The 21534-nt window shown below is 38.3% G+C and overlaps 1 protein-coding gene across 2 annotated transcripts; it reads right to left on the minus strand.

Annotated features, from left to right (window-relative positions):
- Nucleotides 1–806: 806 nt before the first annotated feature.
- On the minus strand, nt 807–20670 carry GJA10 (gap junction protein alpha 10). 2 transcript variants are annotated; one of them, XM_039853064.1, is made up of 3 exons: nt 12487–20670; nt 8051–10778; nt 807–3444 (listed from the first exon to the last, which is right to left on the minus strand). In XM_039853064.1, the coding sequence occupies exons 2-3, from the start codon at nt 9488–9490 to the stop codon at nt 3406–3408; spliced, it is 1479 nt and encodes a 492-aa protein (XP_039708998.1). In that variant the 5' UTR covers nt 9491–10778; nt 12487–20670; the 3' UTR covers nt 807–3405. The 2 variants fall into 2 exon arrangements, with proteins under 2 accessions (XP_039708998.1, XP_039708997.1); XM_039853063.1 differs by lacking the exon at nt 807–3444 and having other exon boundaries at nt 7412–10778.
- Between the last annotated feature and the right edge of the window lie 864 nt (nt 20671–21534).

Below are 21534 nucleotides of genomic sequence, written 5' to 3' on the forward strand. Positions count from 1 at the left end.
TAGTCCCAAAATTTTCTATAGGAAAACCTGGTCATTTAGAACTGACGGTCATTTGCACTCTCTACCCTGACTTTTGTGCCTGTGGCAGGAATGGCAGTTGTGGCCGGATACAGAATAAAGCTCTTACTTATATCTCGTGGAAGGGAAGCATGCAAACACCATCCAGCCCCAAATCAGAAGCAACCATTTCCTTTCCAACTTTGTGTACCTTCGGAGTGATTCGTATCTACTTCTAGGGCTAGGGCACAAGGATTCTCACATTGGCTACCTGTACACCAGTCCCTGCCAACAGTCTGTTCTATGTATTTGGAAATAACTGAGGTATTGTCTTCTCCAACCCACTACCCTGTCCCCACAATGAGGGTGCATTCGCAAGATTATACATGATGTTTAATACCAGTTTGTAACAGTACCTAGAGTGGGATGTATCCAATTCTCCCCATTGAGTACCTTTGCCCCTCTGTACAAATGAACATGATACTTCCTGGTGTCTAAAAATCAAAGCCCAGAGAGATGGAGCAAACTGCATACCCTACATCCCATTATGCAAGTGTCTTTCCTTTCATTTGACTCAAGAGCATGATACCTTCTGTCCCCACCCCTGGCTCCTACAGATCCCAACATACATCTGCCACTAGCCTGCTTGGTCAATCAGAAAGAGGCATCACTGGTTCTCCATGGACAGCTATTACTCCTTCCCCTTGAAGACAAGTGCACCCCTGAGGCAGTGACCTTCATCCTAAAGCAATGGATGGAAACACTGAGACATGCCAACATTTACTGGAAGCATTACATTTTACAATGGGTCCATTTAACTTTTTTATTAACCTCTGTGCTGGGCAGTTGATGACCTGTAAAGTTTTTTGAGAGTAAGTAAAGATTAAATTATAAAAAAAAATTTTAACACTTCTATAAAGGCTCCTGGAAGAGTCTCTCGCAATAAACCTATTGACAAGACATGCCAGAACACCAGTGAATAAGGTAATAGACTGGAGAATTGGAAGTGATGGGTAATGTACTGTCTTTGGCCTCTATACATAAACATACATTCATTCAACCAACACTGCTACATGCTGGGTAAGATTTAAAATGCACAGACCTTATCTTTAAAGTTTTCATAAGCCAGTCAGGCAGACGAGTGTACGAATAAATTATTGCCCAGGGGCTGCTAACTGTTATGGACGAGAGAGACAGCAGATCTTCCTGGAAGGAGCGTGGGCCTTGGAGCAGCTAGATCTGAGTTTGAATTCCAGCTGCACAGCAGGCATTTCAGCTGTGTGATCTTTGGCTATGAGGCAAGTTACTTAATCTCTTTGAGCCTTCTCTAATCTATAAAATGAGAATAAACAATAACTTTACACAGTTAGACAAGGTATAGATAATGTGTCTTAAGCACCTGGAATATGGTATGCCCCTTAAAAATGGCCCTTAAAAAAACCCATTTGGGCTTGGCCCCAGTGTCATTTTCATTCACATGGTCTCCACTGGCTCTTCTACCAACTCTCTGTGGAACAGACCACACCTCTTCACATCTCCACACCTCATTTCTACCTCTGCAAATTGACTCAGGAGCCATTTAGGCTAGAAGCACAGACCAGTGCCATCTAATGCCAGGGTCCCTTCTGCAACATCCCAGGCAGTTACCCAGTGCATTAGGTTTCTCCAGAGAGACAGAATGAATAGGAGATGTATGTGTGTGTATATGTACACACACACACACATACATACATATACATTATACATATACATATACATATATAAGTAATTATAAGGAATGATTCACACAATTATGGAGACTGAGAAATCCCACAATCTACCTTTTATAAGCTGGAGACCCAGAAAAGCTGGTAGTAATGTTCAGAGAACTATAGAGACGATGATGGAAGTCTTAAGCCAAGGGCAAGAGGCTGTTCCAGCTCAGAGGAGCTCACCTCGGATGGCCAGAAGGTGCTTCCTAGAAATAAGTTGCATCTAGTATGCACCTCTTTTTTCAAAAAATGAAAATTATTTATCAAAAAAAAAAATAGTACTTGTTACTATAATTACAGGGATGATAGGAAAAATGGAATGGAGTGGAGGGTTGGCTTAGAAAGAGATGCTGGAACTCCTTCCATAAGAAATGAGTCCCCAAAAGGCAGGCTTGCAGTGGGGCGGAAGGTGTCCAGCTGCCTGCTGCTCTGTGGGCAAGGACAGGAAGGAGAGAAGGCTGCAAGCAGCTGTTAAGGCGCATGAGGTAGGGAACAAGGTCAGAGTTGGGGAACAAGGTCAGAGGTAGGGAACAAGGTCAGAGATGGAAGCCAACACATGAAGGCTTTGTGTGCCAGGCTAAGGAGTTTGGATTTTATCTCACAGGACACAGATGATGCAGAGCTTTGTGACACTGGACCAAATTGAGTCTCCTAATAACTTGAAACCTTTATTACAAGGTGTGGGCCAGGGTTAGGAGACAGTCCGGCCATAGGATGGAGGATGGAGAAGCTAAGTGGTTCTTCCATGAGAATTAAGTCCACCTTTATGGCTCTCAAAACTCAGAAAGTAACAACCAGCTAACCAGCCTCACAGACTGGCTAATTAGTGTATATCGCATAGTCGTCTGTGTCTCTGTCCTCTAAAAGAAGCATAAAGTGCTTTTTGACACACCTTTCCTGATGGCTCAGGACCACTGGGAGGGCAGGGAGGCTGAGGAAGAGGTGCCTGCTTCAGTCACTCCCCTGGAAGTCCAGAATGAGATCTCGCCAGGCACCTGTTGGCCCACAGTCATGGCAACGCCACTAACCCTGCATGATCCCAACAGAAGGATAAAATAAAATCATGCAACCCGAGTGTTTGCCAGTATTGTAATCAATATTTTATGTCATGGCATTTATGAACAAAAATCCAGCTAGTTCATCCCCAAGACATGAACTGATGTAAGGAAAAGAACAAAAAGTTTCTCATCAACATCTTCTTTACAAACAGGAAGCTCCCGCCCTGCCCTGGACCCATGTTCAAGGGTTCAAACTGCTGCTGTCACCACTGCAGAACGAGGTGCTCTCTTGGCCACACGTCCCACTGGGCTGCTGGGTGGGGGAAGGGTAGCCAGATCCCAATCCAAAGCAGCTCTGACCCTTAGATTTTTTCCGGTGGCGCCCACTTTGTCCCCGCCTGATCCCTGCTTGAGCCTCAGACCTGCCTCAGCCAGTGAGGCCAGGTGGAGTGAGAGGCTGACCCTATCCCATCAGGGAAGGGCCTACCGTGTTGGGCGAGCCCAGCTGGGAGCACCCTGTACACACTCATTGCCTGGCGAGTGTCTCTGTGGAGGGGATGGCTCCCGCAGTTCTTCCTGCAGTTTGAGCTGACAAGGTACAACTTTTCTCCTGTAGATGCCACTGCTCCTGTGTTCTTTTTTCTGGCCCCAGACATGCATTAATTTTTCATAATAGATGAAAGTTCTAGAAGCATGCTCTGAAAGAGACGGGAAATAAAACAAAATGGCTTGTAAAAGTCAGTCCTGCCCACCCACCTGGGACTCTATGTATGTCACAAATACCAAAGGTTGAATCAAAACGTGATGTGGAAGACAATTTGCCCTACGTTGCTCCAGAGACGAGCGCCCCTTTAAGAGGTTCTGTTGCCTGACAAAGTTACTGTGAAATAGCTGAATCCCACCTGCCATCACCTTCAACTTCTCCAGCTGTTGTTTTGTCCAAAATCCAGGCCTCAAACTAAAAAGCCAACCTTTTCCTAAGGCAATCTTTGCTCCCTCTACAATTAGACAGATTTTTGACATTGTATAATGGAGAAGGAAAAACTGATCCAAATGTGGAATGTTCCATTTTATAATGAACTACCTTTGATCCTAAAAATATGCTAAACTTAGCTGCCTTGTGCAGGGAGAGCAAGAAGCAGCAATGGGGTATAGGAGAAGGAGCTTGGTTTGAATCAGACAGGCTTGAATCAAACAGCTCGTTCACTCATCCAATAAATATTAATTTTTATCCCTGCTATGTCCCAAAGACTGTGCTTCACTCACTGCATCCTGATTTTGTGACTTTGGACAAGTCATCTGTTTCTTTATCCACAAAACGGGTATAATCACAGGGTTTCAGTGAGGAAGTCCATGGCAGTGTCAGGACCATAGTCAGGCCCTAGATATAGGGTTTTTCTTTTTGCTTCTTCTTCAGAGTCTTTGATAATTGATGTTATTTAAAATTTCTGAGCCAAAGGGTTCAATAAATTATAAAAATCCATCCTCCAAATAAACACCCATCTAACAACCCTTGTTAACAATGTTGAGTCAAAAATGACCTTCCCAGATGAGACAAAGAAACTAGATAAGTAACAGAGATTTTAGACTTAATCTAATATTAAATTTTTTAAGATGCCATGAACACAGATAAGAGGAAAGACGATTGGGGGAAAATCTTTCACTATGTGTATAGACAAGGAGTTACTATATTACCATATAAGAGCTCCTAGAAATCAGAAGACAAATATTCCAGCAGAAAAACAGACAAGGATGATTCATGGTAGAAATACAGATGGCCAATAAACATATGAACAAACATGCTCGTAATCACGGTAATGTATATTAAAACAAAGGGCAGTAAATTTAGTTCATCAGATTGGTGGGGCTGGGGAGATATTGTCTGATATTGGCAAGAGTGTGGAGAAAGAGGTGCTAATGTGCTGAGAAGTGAAAGGACAAATTGGTATAGTCCTTCCTCAGCAAAAATTGGCATCTATCACAATGTAAAATGTGCACGCCCATTACAACCAATAACTCCACTTCAAGGCACCTATCAAAGATAAACATATGGAACTTTCACTGAAACTGTTTGCAGTAGGAAAAAAAGTTAGAATGGCTAAATGGCTGTCGAGTCTCCTATGGTTCATCCATACTATGGAAAAACATGAGTTAATATAAAACTGAGGCAGTTCCATAGGTGCTGATGTAGAAAGATCCCTTAGATATACTATTAAATGAGCAAAGCAAATTGCAGAGACATCTCTATAGTATGATCACATTTACATTTTAAAAAACAAATTACAGATATGTGTGAACATATATTCATCCTCAAAGACAGATTATGAATGCACTGAGGAAGGCAGGGAGAACACACCCCATGCTGTTCACAGCAGTTGCCTTTGGGGAGAGAGGTAGGAATCGAGTCCAGGTAAGAATGAGAAGAGATGAACCCTCACATGGTCAGGTTCACATTTTACTCAGTGTTCATTTATATTGCTTGAATTTCTCTCAGTGTGCATATATTATCTGAATTTGAAAAACAATGAAAAAAAATGATCTTCCATATCATTGACAGTAGTACCCCTGCTCTAAGCCATGCTCCTCTCTCACCTGGACCACTGTGCAAGCTTCTCCCTTGTCTTACCTGGACCCTGATTGCACTCTTCTCCCTCGTCTTAGTCCACTTGGGCTCCTATAACAAAATTTTATAGACCAGGTGGATTATAAGGAACTGAGGCTTATTTCTTACAGTTCTGGAGGCTGGGAAGTCTAACTAAGCCCTAAAAATACTGCCACCTAGGACCTAATACAGTGTAAAAAGTAGTTTACAGTCTGTATATTGAAAATGGATGATCATAATCCTCTGTTCACTGCATTAATTTATAATGAAAGATCTCTCTGTTTGCAAGAAGCCATATGCGTCAACCATAGTGCCCTGGAGTTGACGCTATAACCTAATCCCAGAGTCTTCCCAACATTCAGGGAGTGAAGTGCCCTGTCAACTCTGTAAGAGGCTTGGAAAAAAGTAACCATAAGCTTTATGGCCAAAGGCATTATTTATAATTCCTAGAAACATAAAAAACAGGGAAGAAAGAAGATGAAAATAGAAAGGGTCTATCACCTTCATCTTCTCTCCAGGCTCCTGAGCATGGCTGACCTCTCCCAAAAGATAATCTGAAGGATTAAGAAAATCTGCCTCAACTAAACATTGCTCTCTTTCTCAATTCTCTGTCAAAACAAAGGCTCCTCTCACATGGAAGGAGGTACAAGAAAGAGAGCATGTGAAAACTTCTTAACTGACTTCCTAAATGCAGCTAGGAAGCAGGAGCCCCTGGCAAGGTTACTGTAAAACAGTGGTTTTCAACCCCGACTGCACATTACAATCACCATGGGGGTTTTAAAAATAATGATCCTGCATCTCACCCCCAGAGATTCTGGTTTAAATGGAATTGGATGGGTCCTGAGCATGAAGATTTTTTTAAAGCTCCCAGATGACTCTAACTAGCCGGAGTTGAGAATCCTGCTGTGGTCTGGCATAGGGTCCTAAGCACCCACACATTGATCCTAAACATAGTCTCCTTGTAGACAGCTAGTCACTGACAAGAAATGAGTATCAGTCTGAGAGAAGCATGTTAAGAAAAAGCTGGGTAGAATGATTCCTACTCAAGGTATGGCTTTAGTGCAGTAACAAAATATCTCCAAACGCATAGGAGATATGAAATTGGGGAAGAGGGATTCGATCATTATTAACACGAAGAATGAAACAAAGGAAAAAGCTGTTAGGAGCAGTGGGTAAAGTAAGTGTCCTTCTTTTTATTTTTTCCCCCAAGAACTGAGAAAAATCTACAATAAATTTCCTTTATGTCTTACAATGACCAGGGAATGTTATTCTACAGTGGCTTTTCAGAGAATAGAATTAAAATCAATAGAATATTGATTTTAGTCTTTGTGAAATATGTCCCCAAATATTTGTATATGACTTTTAAATGCCAGAGCTATTAAAACAATAGAGCACACTCTCTTTCCCTAGTGAGACAAGGGCAACTCAAGGTTACAAATAATCCCTCCTCTGATCTATTTTCCATACTGTGACAGAAAGAGCTTTCTTAAGTACAATTCCAATCTAATCACCCCTCTGCTATACATTGTCTCTGAGTTTTCCATCACCTCTCTTCAAGACCTCCATGCTCCCTTCTCGAGACTTCCCTCTCTCCACAGCCTTCCTACTACTCTGTGTTTCAGCCATACATAGCTCGCCAGATAGCCCCGCTGTGTCACACCTCTCAGCCTTTGTCTGCAGTGCTCCCTCTAGTGGGACGGCCTTCTTCCATTTACCCCACTCCTCCCAGGTCTGGAAAATACAGCACATCTTCAAAGACTCAGTTCAATAGTCACTTCAATTATGAAGCTTTTAGAAGATGTGGTACATATATCCAATGGAATATTACTCAGCCATAGAAAAGAATGAAATTTTATCATTTACAACAACATGGATGGACATAGAGGGTGTTATGCTAAGTTAAATACGTCAGACAGAGAAAGACAAATACCATATGATTTCACTTTTATGTAGAATCTAAAAAAACCAAGCAAACAAATAGAAACAAACTCATAGACGCAGAGAACAAATGATGGTTGCCAGATGGGAGGGGGTTGGGAGGCTGGGTGAAAAAGGTGAAGGGATTAAGAAATACAAATTGGCAATTACTGAACAGTCACAAGGATGTGAAGTACAGGACAGGGAATATAGTTGATAATATTATAATAACTATGTATGGTGTCAGGTAGGTACTACACTGATTGGGGAGGATCATTTCATGAGTTTTATAAATGTCTGATCACTATACTGTGCACCTAAAACTACTATAATATTAAATGTCAAATGTAATTGAAAATTTAAAAAAAACTATGAAACTTTTCCTGACCCATCCATAAACAAGTAACCACTCCTTCCTTTGCCCACCCACCACCTCTAACATGGCACCTTATCCTTGATCATATTTACATGTTTACCTGTCTAACTGTCCCATCTAGATTCTGAGCCCTTTGATGGCAAAGATGGTATTTCAACCATTTATATACCCAGCACTTACAAGACAGATTGATATAAAGTAAGTTTTCAATAAGTTTATCTTATAAGTTAAATTTAACTGAATGTATTCAATGAATTAATTTAACTCTCCACAAGTTAACCTCCCTCTCCTTCTCTCCCTCTCTCAATGCAGATATATACACACCAAGAAGGAGGAAAGGGAAGGCTAAGAAGTGGCCAGAGTGGAACGCCTCTTGTGATAGTTCCATGGTCAGTCTGTCTTTACTTACCATGGATGTTCTGTGCCCAGTAGCTGAAGGCAGAAGTGTGGGGCTGTTTTCCTGGTGCAGAATGTCCAAGCTAGAGCTACCTTGAGAATGGGAGCTTCCTGAGTCACTGCGCAGCTGTCCCTTTTCAGACAGCAATCTGGATAGAAAGCTGGCCTTGCGACTGCCCGAGCAAGATCTGTCTGTCCAGACCCCACTCTCTCTCATGCTGCCATTGCTGTCTCTGCAGTGATTGTGAAAATCCGTGAGCGGCTCCTCTGAGGGTTGCAGGTCATAGGACTGCTCCCAGGTTCCTATTGCATAGGATGGACAGTGCCTGGGAGCCGTTGTTTCACCTAGCCAGGACTGGGATATTGTATTTTGTAGGCCAAAGGAGGAAAGGTCTGGGTGCTGTCCCGAGTGCTGAATTTTAGCACAGCCATGCTGGGGACATGGGCTATGAACATGGAGCTGTCCGCTGTGCTGATCCTCCCCAGTCCAGTCTTTTCTACTACAGCAAGGGTCTACCTCAAGTTGCCTGGGCTGCGGGATTTGCCACAAGGTTTTAGACTTTGGCACATTTACTAGAATAATTTTCTGTTGACTGTTGGCTTGAAGCACAGGGGTTCTTTCAAGCAAGGGGGAGCAAATCATACACTGCTGGACCACTGAATATTTTTTGAAATGGAATGGAGGGCCCCTTTCATCCTCAATGCCCTCCTTGCTGGGATTTTCATAGAGTGCCCTCATGATTTTCCTAATTCCCAGATGAAATATTTCTAGTACATTAAGGAACAAAGAAACAGCTGCAATGCTGTGCATAAAGAGCATGAAAATGGTCTTCTCTGTGGGCCTGGATACAAAGCAATCCACTGCATTGGGGCATGGAGGTTGAGTGCACTTGTAGAAGGGGTGCATTCGAAACCCATAGAGAATATATTGGCCTATTATAAACCCTACTTCCAGCACAGACCTTGTCAAGATATGTAAGACGTAAGTACGCAGCAGACATCCTTTCAAAGGGACTTTATGGATCCTCTTCTGCTCCTCTAACCCCCTTAGTTCTCTATCTATCCTTTGTTGCTCCTCCAATTCAAGCCCTGGCTTCTCTCTGTGATCTTTAAGGTGCGACTTTTTCTTCTGCCTCTCCTTTTCAAAGGCTCTGAGTCTATAAAGGGCATGGCCCATATACACCAGAGAGGGAGAAGACACAAAGATGATCTGTAAAACCCAAAACCTGATTAAAGAGATAGGGAAAGCATCATCATAACAGATATTGTTGCAACCTGGCTGTTGGGTGTTGCAGGCAAATGCTGATTGTTCATCATCCCAGACATCTTCGGCAGCTGCACCAAGTACCAGCATTCGGAAAATGAAGAGGATTGTCAGCCAGATTTTCCCCACTATGGTTGAGTGGGAGTGAACTTCCTCTAAGATGCCGCCCAATAAGTTCCAATCCCCCATGGTAGGAGACTAATGTCTGAAATATAAAGAGAACATTGAGGTTAATAGCATGCATGGATGTAATATATAAAGACACAGGTTCATTGATATGGTGGGTTCTTTTTCATGTCAGTAAAACTATGAAAGATTTTCCAGCCCTAATATTTATGTTCCATGCTTGATAAAATAAAATGGTTCCAAGGAATATCAGTTTTTGAAAAAACACTAAAGACCCTCCACAATCTGATCCATTGGCCCTCATATTTGTACAATGCTGTCCATTCCACAATTTTGCTTATTTTCCCCCCATCTGAGATACCCCATTTACCATACATCCTACATGGTCATAAATAAGTCTCAATTCCTCCAGGAAGTTTTCCCTAGCCATCCCAAGTCAGAATGTTTTTTCCTATTCCAGAATTCCCATTGATTGTTTATACCGGTCATTTTGCACTGCACCTAAAATGAGTTTTGTGATGGTTGTGTCTTATGTCCCCCCCTTCCTGGAAATGTACACCCTTTGCAGAGACACTTTCCATAGCATTTCTGTCTTTGCATACAGAAGGTATCAACAAATAATAGAGGATTGAATTGTCTTTTCATTTTGAAACTTGGTTCTTTGACCCTATTACTGGAATAATCATCAGCAGAAAAGCAAAGATCCTCATTATATATGTTTATGTATATATAGTTATATTTTATATATACCATATATAATACTTACATATATACATTATCCATAACTCCCACTGAAAGACAGAAAGTACAAGTAAAGAAAACAGAAATCAACCAAATAAACCTTCAGAAACTGGCACAGGGTAGCAGTAAAGATTAAGCAGATACCGAATCAGTACCAGCAATAAGACATATGATTATATCCACAAAGCCACATCTGTAACATCGTGTTTTCATGGAAGGTCTGCTAACTTAGAATTAAAGTGAATATGAATTGCTTCTCTAGCAAGCTTGTAATCTAGAAAAGAATTGAGGCATAGCTGACATGAATAGGTTAGTTGGTTTACTCTGAAAAAATTAATGGTTTTCCAGGTTCAGTGAGGTTAAAATACTTGGTAGGCTAAAAGCTTCTAAGATATGGAAGACTTCCTGATACGAAAGATATGGAGGAAAAATAGGAAAGTATTATTAAATTAAAACAGATAAGAAAACAATTCTCTTTCCATAATTCATTCATTCAATAATATTTACTAAAATCTTACTATCGCCTAGACATTGTGCTTGATGCCAGGGAATTCAACAATGAACAGGATATACCAGGTCCAGTGCTCACAGTAGCCACTAAGTACTCCTGCTAACATATAAAATAGACAAATAATGAAAAAGAACAAATGAATATCAACTCAAAAATACAAGAGAAAAAACGTAGAATTATTATATTTTCTTATTTATCTCCAAACAAAAATAAATTCCAGAAGGAATAAGGTATTAAATGGAAAAAAATAAACCATAAAAGTATTAAAATAAAATGCATATGTTTTATATCCTTGAAGTAGAAGGCTTTTTAAGCACATCAATGCCAGAAATTATAATTGGAAAAAATACATAGATTTTACCCAACAAAACTAAATGGCAAAAGTGGAGATGTCCGGAAAGCATTTGCATTTAGAGAACGACCACCAAAAAGGTACAATCTAGAGATAAACATTTAATCATTTGTGAATAATCATTGAATAGGTAGATGAGATCACTCAGGGACAAGAAGGAAAAGTGTGCCAATGAGAGAAACCTGAGAAATAGCACAGGAAAAAAATTCTACAAATGAAAATGAGAAATGGTCAAAGAGAGCAAGGAGGAAAACATGAGGGTGGTATCACTGAAACCAAAGCAAGACAGTTTCAAGGAGAGAACAGTTGACAATGACAAATACACATACACATACCACTATTTAAATAAATTAATGGTGGGATACACCACGCTCAGGGATTCAAAAATTCAATGCTATTTGTAAAGATGCCAATTCTCCCCGAATCAATTGATCCACAGATTCAACGTGAGATTAAAATAAAATTCTATAATATGTATGCATATGTATATGAGATGTGTATGTATGTGACTATATGAGCATGAAGGAAAAAGAGCAGAAAGACAAACATCAGGAAATTAATATAGGTTACTGGAGTCAGTAGGAGGTAATGAGGATGGAGAAGGAGTTTGGAGGGGGAGGAGAGAGGAAAAAAGATAAAGGAAATGGAAAAAAGACTTTTTCTAAGGAAGCATGACTTATGTAAATTTCTACCTGTATATGTATACATATTTATAAACAATTTTTTAAGTAAAATTTAAAAAGTAGTAGATACTCCTAGAATTTTAATGGGGTATTAATGAGACTTACATTTTACTTGTGAATTGTTTAAAATTAAAACATTAAGAATGTAATCATGTATAGTACTTGCAAATACAATTTTGATTTAAAAATTTTGGACTTATACCTCATTAACTGAAGTAATAATTTACTAAGTTCTAGCCTCTCTTTAAAAGTTTAGGTCCTCTCCCATATTCATTCATTTAAAAATTTCTAGCCATTATTCTTCATTAAAAAATCCCACCTTTTGCACTTAAAAAAATCTAGAGCTTGTTTTACATAAAAACCCTGAGATGAGAAAGCTAACTCATATCATTAACTTATTCTCTACTTGACAGTCCTAAACTATTCAATGCTACTATCTACTTAAAAGTTAGAAATTATTACTTTTAAATAGCAAATAAAACTAGGCCAACATGAAAAACAGAAATACAATCATACACATACTTGCATGCAAGAATGAGATCTTTTAAAAAAAATCCCTGTTTCCTAAAAATAACTACTTTTTACCATTAAATGACTATAGGTCCCAGAAACAGTCTTGAATTTTCTTTTATTATTGAATACTAATTCAGCATCTCCTATGTAAAAAGCTGGTGCATCTTTCCTGAATTTTATTTCAGATCTTATTTTTCTATCCTCACAGGGATTTCTTATATTTCTCATAAACAAGAAAATCCCCATCTTTTTCACTTACCTTATAGGTGGACGAACAAAGAATGACTGGGCTCAAAGAACCTTAAAGTTGGATCATGGGTGGCTAATTAGTGGAACAACTGCTGCTGGTTGCAGATATAAAGGCTCTGATCAGCTGGCTGTGGGGCCCAATCCAGAATGAGCACAGTAATTTTGATCAATGGAATCTAGCCTAGTCCTCTCTTGAGGTCAAAATGTCCTTTGGCGCTTTGCTATACTCTTGTAATACTTTTTTCTAGTTGACATCATGCTGGAGCCCCTCCTGGTGCATCACATTTGGAAATTAAAAGTGAAACAAATGAGAATTTTCCTTTTTCCTTTGTGAATAACTACAGTGATTTGAGTTTGGGTGCATTTCTTCTAGTCAATTGATTGCTCTAGGAATCGATGTCACAGATCAATGGGTCATGTCCGATTTTATCAACAGCTGCCTGGGGTGAGTCTCCCTCATCAAATGTGAACAAGTTATATTGGAGTGACAGTCAAACCCAAAGTCTTCTTGCAAATCATGCTATAGTAAAGGAAACATGTCAAAAAGAGATTAAGCATTTTTAGACCACTGAGAGGGGGCTGCGCCTGTCTGTAAATTATGTGTTCTAGCAATATTCTATAAGGCTGAAACAAACAGCTCGGGAAAAATTTTTTTCTTTTCCAGTAGAGAATCTGAAAGCCTTAGAAAGAAATCTATGTCAGAGTATTGTAAAGTATTCAAGTTCCAGAGAGGCCAAATGACTTGCCCAATGCAGATAATGATCATGTCTCCTAACTCTCAGTATTGCATCATCTTACATTAGTCACATCTCAAGTAATATACTGTCATCTTAAAGGAGTTAACAGCAAGGGTGTCACTAGAACCCAAAGATGGCTTCAAGTCACAGCTCCTATACACATTTCTAAGCCTGCTCTTTTCCATAAAAAAAATGTAGCAAGCAAATATCATGTGCCTGTTCTATTTTCAGGTATTTAATTTTTTTAAAAAAGGATAATAAAAGGTAAGTAGGTGAGGAGGTTAAATTCCCACTACCCTGGCACACTAGCCTCAAGTACAAATTGTCATAATTAACTGGAGGTGAAAACACATGTATTAATATGTGTATTTGTATAATATTGGGTACACTGTCCAAGAAAGCCCTCGACATTCAATTCTAAAATTCACGTGAAGAATAATGAATTTAATACCTTTAATGCATTTTATCAGTCAAAACATGAAAATCAGACATTGATGCATAGACTAACTCAGGAGGGAACACAAGAAACTAGCCATCCCAAGGGCTAGCTGCTTCAAAGGAAAGTAACTGGATACCTAGGGAAGAGGTAGGAAGGATACTTTTACACTGAATCCTTTGAACAGTGAATGTATTACCTACTTAAGAAAATGAATGTTTAGACTAGAAAGTAAAAATAAACACAATAATTTCTCTAATTTTTTTTTTTTTGATCTATAGATAAATCAATCTGATCACTTCACTCTTGAAGACTTTTAGCAAGCAGGTTAATACATTTAAGACAGAGGCACCAAGTGGGCTACTTTTCCATAACTTCACCTTCAGTAACAATCTGAAATGCCCTGATGAGGTAATACTGGCACTGCACTGCTGCTGGGAAGCGGGAAGAGCCTTTTCTTCTGTTTCATTCCCAAGCAAGGCAAAGGCTCAGCAGGAATTAGCACACTAAAGCAGTGGTCCCCAACCATTTTGGCAACAGGAACCAATGCTCCTATGAGAATCTAATGCCTGATGATCTGAGCTGGAACTGAGGCAGTGATGCTAGTGCAGGGGAGTGGCTGCAAATACTGATGAAACTTGGCTCGCTCACCTGCTGCTCACCTCCTGCTCTGCAGCCCAGTTCCAAACAGGCCATGGACCAGAGGATGGAGATCCCTACTAAAGGATGAGAAACCACTACCACTGAGAGCAAGTTTTTTTCAAAGCCCCTACTTTCAGTCTCACCAAAAGTTATGCTGGATCTATGGAGTCACTGGCAGACCCAAGACACTCAGAGAAACAGAAGGGAACAGAGAGGTTACAGAGAATCAATGTCCCAAGATGGAAAGGCAAAAGTAAAGATGCACATGGGTAAGAGGTCTACTAGCTGACTCTGTGCTAGTCAATGGTACCAGTATTTACCACATCACCTCATTCACATCTGGTGATATAAACCCTATGGGCAGAAGGGTTTGTTGGTTTTCTGTAGGGCAGCTGTAAAACATTTAGGATTGTGAAAGCCAACATAATATTAAATGAAGAGAAAGTATATGTGATAGAGGGTAGCAACAGCAGAAGAGGAAAGCTCATTTGTGTCAAGTCCCTCAACTCACCTGCCAATGAAACTCAAAGGGACCTACAATGAGAAAATAAGGGTTCCAAGGAAAAAGTGTGAGAAATTAAGGGAACTGGGTTAACCCATCAGGTCCTTAGCAGAAAATTTGGTATTCCTCGGATAAAAGGTCTTAACAGGCCAAAAAAATAAACACATCAATTATAGAAAAACAGAACTGCAAAATAAAAGGTCGAGATTAGTGATTTTCAAAAATTGTAGCTGCAGAATCTTAACTCGAGCAATCATTTTAGGAATTCCAATTTATAAAACAGATAAAAATAGTCACTCTGGTTGAAGCCAGTCAGGGTGGAACACCTTACCTTCCGTGCTTTCCTGCTTCCCCCAATCCAAACACTTGACTGAGGAATCCAGTTCAAACCTTGATGTAGAATAATCCCTCCAGTTACAAATAAGGAAAAGCCCAAAGACCGTGAATTTCCCCAAAATACACCACGAAAACATTTGAAGTAGCAATTACAGGTTAAGGTTCAATGGGTGACCCGCTAACATTTGTCCTTAACAGAGAGTTTTATGCTTTTACATCACATACACTTTGCTTCAGTGAGGAAGTGAATTTGACAAATGAAGACTCCTTAAAGATCTTTTATACTTTAATCTTATGTGAGTCAAGAAAATGTATTTGACTTCATTATCAAAGCATTTCTGGAAAAATGGAGGCACTTATTTCATAAATCGCCTCTTAAAATCTTGCTAGCAAGGATTTGAAATTTCTTAATAATATTCATCTTTGAATTCTAATACCATTTACTTTCTAGGTGCTTTTTTAAAGCGTGGTTCCAAGGAGCATGAAATTAAATTCCACCTTCCACTTGTAAAAACATTCTACAACAATGCCAACCTCATAGATTTAATATGTAAAATGAAGAGTTGATTATCTCATATTTAGGACACACATTGCTTAGTAAACAGTACTTCTCTCTCCACCTTCAATCAGTCTCCTCTCCCAGTCCCAGGACATGTGCTCACTAAAATAATTTGAGCTATTACTTTGGCTTTCAGTGATACCCTTATGAATTTATTTTAGTTATGCTTGCATATGTATGAAATGATGTATACAAAGTGATTCATTTTAGTATTATTTGTATTTGCAAAAGACAGGAAACACCAGCACGTCCCTCAATAGGGAACTGGCTAGATAACTATAATACATTCGCACAGTGGTATATTTTCAGTTGTAAAAAAGAATACAAAAGTACTAATATGGAACATTTTCCAGCATATATTATAAAATGAAAATAGCAAGGTTTACAACTCTAAATGGTATGTTACCTTTTGTGTAAGAAAAGGGGAGAAATAAGAGTACATACTTGTATTTGAATAAAGAAATATTAAAAATATACATATGAAATTAATGAGACTACCCTAACAGGGTGGACAAAGGGAGGGATAACAGCAAGACTCATGATACATTTTATATCTTCTTGTTTTTTAAACCGTGTTATATATTACAGGCTTTCCTCAACTCTCCTCTGCCTGGGCATCCTTCAAGGACCAAATCATATAGCACTTCCTCTGTGATGCCCCAACTCTTTGCTCATAAAATTAGTATATCACTTCTCACAATTAGTTGGGTGCTTGTCTCTCCAGGAAGCTGAACTCCTTCAAAGGAAGAATGATTCATCTTCTTATCACCAGCTCCTATCACAATGTCAACACTGAAGCACCTCAATGTGTATTTAATTTTTAAAATATACCTCGAGTGCACTGAATCAAATTAATCATAATCCTTGGCTTATGCACACTGCCATTATTTATCCATGCATAGATTTTTTTTAAATTTATTCTTTAATAATATAGTGAACATCCATGAACCCACACCAAACCTGAGAAATAGAAGACTCTAAATTGTTTTTCTACATGCTCCTTCTCTATCCTTTCTCTTTGCCTCCCTGAACCTGTGTTTATCATTCCTTTGTGTTTATATGTATCCATCCCATATGTATGCTCTAACAATATATTTAGTTTTAGCTGCTTTTAGGCCTTATAAAAAAGATATTACTTCAACAAATGGTGCTGAAACAAATGAACATCCACATGAGAAAAAATTAATCTAGACATAGACCTTACATCTTCCGCAAAAATTAACTCAAAATGGATCACAGACGACAATACACCTTTCACCATCCTGTCTGAGGGTTACATCAGTTTTCCTGTTCTCTGCCATAATTTGGCCAGAGGACTAGATGTTCTTAATCCAGAGCACCCTACTGAGCCACATTATGTTGACTGGATCCGATAAGAGGTAGAAAGCACTGCAGATGCTTTAGTAATGACACACTAGCCACGAGGTAGGATATAAACCCAAGAAAAATTCAGGGGTCTGTCGCCTCAGTGAAGTTTTGAGATCCGCCCCTTCCAAAGTGAAAAATAAGCAGCAATTTCAGGATGCAGTGCAAAAAGCTCTCAACAAACAGATGAGAGTCAAAGAGACTATAGCTAAGAAATATGTTGCATGAAGTCTCTGGCAAGCCTCAGTAAAGGAATCACAGTGCAGACCTCCAATGTTTTGAAGCAAAGCTATGGCCCTGGCCCTGTTAGAGACTGAATGCCTGACCATGGGCCTGACTGACCCACCCAACCATAAGGTTGAGCACAAAAAGCAGTATTCACCAATAAGTGGAAACATTTTATTTAAAACATTAGGTCTGGAAGATACAGTTGCATGAACAGATAGGTCAGAATCCTTTAACTCATAATACTGTACCTGATTCTCTTCCCACCTACAGCCTCATGTGGACATTCTTATAAACCAGTTAACTGAGGAAGAGAAAAAAGATTTGGGCCTGGTTTCTAGATGTTTCTGCATGATATGCTAGCACAAGCTAGTAGACTGCTGCAATATTACAACCTCAATCAGGAGACAATAAAGGGAAATTCTCAAAGGAGTGGGGGAGTCTGGCGGGGGTCGGCATGGGGGTGGAAGAACTTTTAACCAGATAGATAACTAGATAGCTAGATATAGTTTTCTTCACTTGGAGAGATGGACGAAGTAGAATCTATTCAAAGACAGTGGTTAAAAGTTTGGCTGGATGGTTAGACTTAGAACATAATTAGAAATACAACAAAGTTTAGGGGGAAAGTAATGTGAAAGGATTTCTAAGATTAGACCTAAGAGTGAAGATATTTCTATCACATGTGAATGTTCACCAAAGACATTTATTGTGAAAGATCTCAATAACAAGATGGATAGATAGTACACTCTGGAGATGTCAGTCTGTTTCTTTCCCTTGTAAATCTAGTGTGAGCTTAATGAACCCCATGTATAAAATGGCCATATGGCGAAAGTAAGCTTCATATGGGCTCCACAACATGGACTTCCCCTCACCACTGCTGATCTGGGTATCTGTTGGGTAAGACGGCTTAACCTGTCAACCACAGAGTTAAAGTTGAGTCCAAATATGGACCAGCCAATTATTTAGAGGTAGGTTTATTATATCAGACTAACTGTATCCATGGAGGTAGAGGCAATTTGTTCTCACTGGGAGAGATACATTCTCCAAGAATGGCCTTATGGAATACCTACTCAACATTGTGTCATTCCACACATTTTCTATTCATGAAACTAATTTCACAGTAAAAGAAGTTCAGCATTGGGCATATGTCCATGTCTTTCACAATCTCATCACATACCTCTTACAGAGAATAGAAAAAAAGGAGAACACTTCCTTTTATGAAGCCAGGATAATAACCTGGATACCAAAACCTGACGAGACATTGTTAAAAAGAATTTTTTTAAGTCGATCTCACTCTGAAAAAGAAAAATATCTTAAACAAAATATTAGCAAACCAAATATCTTAAACAAAATATTAGCAAACCAAATCTAACATTCTAAAGACGATATATCACATTAAAGTTAGGTTTATTGAGATTACAAAGTTTAATATTTTAAAAATCAGTGTGATCCACCACATTTACAAAATAAAGGAAAAAATATTGATAAAAATAAACTCATTCATAATTTTTTTCAAAAGCTCTTAGAAAACTAAGAATAAAAGGAAACTTCCTTAATCTGATAAAGAGTATCCATTTTTTAAAAATTTTACAGGAAACATCATGATGATAAAATACTAAGCTTTCTCTATGAGATCAAGAATAAGACAATAACGTTCACTTATCAATTCTAATCATTATTTGCACTGTCTTAGCCAGTGCAAAAAAAGTAAAGTTTAAAGACTACAAAAAAATAAAACTATGATTTCATACCATAAATTCAAAAGAATCTACAGATAAATTTTTAGTACATGATAGTCCAGCAAGTTACTAGATATACAAGTGTATTTATGTATACTAAACAGAAAATGAAATCATTTATTATATAATCAAATGCTATCAAATACCTAAGATAAATCTAACGAAAAATATGCAAGAATTACACACATACACACAACACACACCACTAAATAAATTATTTTAAATAAGTGGTGGGACATACTATGCTTGGGGATTGAAAAATTCAACTTTATAAAGATCAGTCCTCCCCAAATTAATTGATCCATAGATTCAATGTGAGCTCTGTCAAAAACCATATAAGTTTTCTGTGGAACTTGATCATTCTAAAATGTAGAAATGCAAAGGGTTAAATTTACCTATGAACAGTGGAGAAGAAAACAAAGTGACAGGACCTGTCTACCGGATATCAAGACTTATTATATAGTTATAGTAATTAAGAGAATGATAATATGGGTGCAAGATTAGACAAAAAGGTCAATAAACAGAACACAGATTCCAGAAAGAAACCTATGCATATATGAGCACCGGATTTGTTGGCAAGGTGGCACTGAAAAGCAGTGAGGTAGAAACAGTCTTTACAACAAGTGAGACTTGGTCAAATTGGATGTTTTTTATAAACTGAATTTAAATTTGCCCCCTACCTCACACCCTACAAAAAAAAATTACTACTGAATTGTAGATGCAAATATGCAAAGTAAAATAGAAGTCTCAAACAATAACATAAGAAAATAGCTTCATCATCTTGGAGTTGGGAAAGGTATCTTCAACAGCATTTATGAAAGCTTCACATATATATACCACTCCCAGGTAAATATTCAACAAAAATGTGTCCAAAATGTGTCTATATGTACAGCAAAAAATGTAGAATGTTTGGACCAGCACTATTTAAATAATCCCAAACTAGAAACTACCTAAATGGATGAAACATAATAAAATACAAACATAATGTTGAGCAAAAGAAGTTAGAGTATGTATGATTTGAAACTTCAAAAACAGGCAAAACCAACCTATTGACAATGTCAGCAATAGTGGTTAGCTTTAGGAGGATTATAACTAAGAATAGAAATGGAGGCTCTCTGGAGAGCTGGCAAAATTCTCCTTCTAGACCTGGATGGTGTTATACAAGTGCTCACTTTGTGAAAATTTACTTAACTATTTCTTTTGTGCACTTAGTTCTGAGTGTCATACTTCATTTTTAAAAGTTTGACATTTTTATATCTTTACCTTCATCTTAAGACAAAAACTTTAACATTCTTAAGGTCCCTTGATCTCCATCATGTTGGCATTGTCTAAAATTAATTCTGGTTTATGAATATACTTTTAAAAATCTTCCTCCTATATGTACTTTACCAAAGTATCTGACCACGCTTACCTCCTATAGTATTCTCCTGAACTTGTTTCTGTTATGTATTTGCTCCAAAAATGTTTATGATGTGGATCTTTTAGTAAACTCAATGTTTTCATTAAACCCTCACATTTGAATAACAATTTAAATGGATGTAAAATTTTAGGTCCAGGACTTCAAAAATATTTTCTTACAGCCAGTACTGCTTGTGAAAAGACTGAGGTCAATGTGATTCTTGGTCCTTTATCCAATGATTTACTGTCTAAAAGCTTTGATTTTTATCTTTGATAGTCTTACATTTCAGTATGTGTCTAGATGAGGGTACTTCTTTCTTGTTTGGCATTCTATGGCCCTTTCAATCTTTAAGCTTTTTCTTCTTTTGGACTTCTTCTGTTACCTGAAGGTTGGCACATCTTGTGTCCTTCATCTCACTTAAATCTGCATTCATATTTTCTATTTATTATCCTTTTTTTTTTTTGCTTCTTTCTAGGAGAGTTTCTCAATTTGATTTTCCAACTCATTCATTCATTCTTTGGCTGTATCCACTGGATTTTTACTCTATTTTGTTTTTTATTTAAAAAAATTTTTTTTATATATCTACTTGGTTTATTTTTTATTCTTATATCACATTACCAAAATCTTCACTTTTTCCTTTCAAAGTTTGTTGGCTTTATTTTAGATTCTGATGGTCTTATGCAACCCAGTTTACTGTTTTCCTCTGAACCAGTGGCATCTCTTAGTTATCACTTTACTTGGGCTTATAAACTTATATACTTGGTAGTATGGGCTCTTCTGAGTGATGGTATGTACTGGGAAGAACTGAGGCCCAGCCCTCTAGCTATGTTGGGGATTCAAAGAGAAGGAAGAAGATAAGCAATATGATGAATAGCCTCAGCACTATAAAAGCCTCAGCACTATAAAAACAACAGTGAATTATTTCAGTTTGTTATCTACCTAGCAGTCCTGAAGAAAAGGACTTCCCCTTCGTTCACCCTACAAGAATGTCAATTTCCTAAGGTACTTTCTAGATTCTCAGGCTTAGATTACAACCCACCCGTCCTATGATTCTGGAGCAGGGAAAGTGAACAAATAATGTGCAAGCTAGTCAATCCTTACCTGGTTTTCCGCAAATC

Source organism: Pteropus medius, unplaced genomic scaffold (genome assembly GCF_902729225.1).
Source record: "Pteropus medius unplaced genomic scaffold, Ma_sr-lr_union100, whole genome shotgun sequence".
In the NCBI taxonomy this organism is placed as follows: Eukaryota; Metazoa; Chordata; class Mammalia; order Chiroptera; family Pteropodidae; genus Pteropus; species Pteropus medius.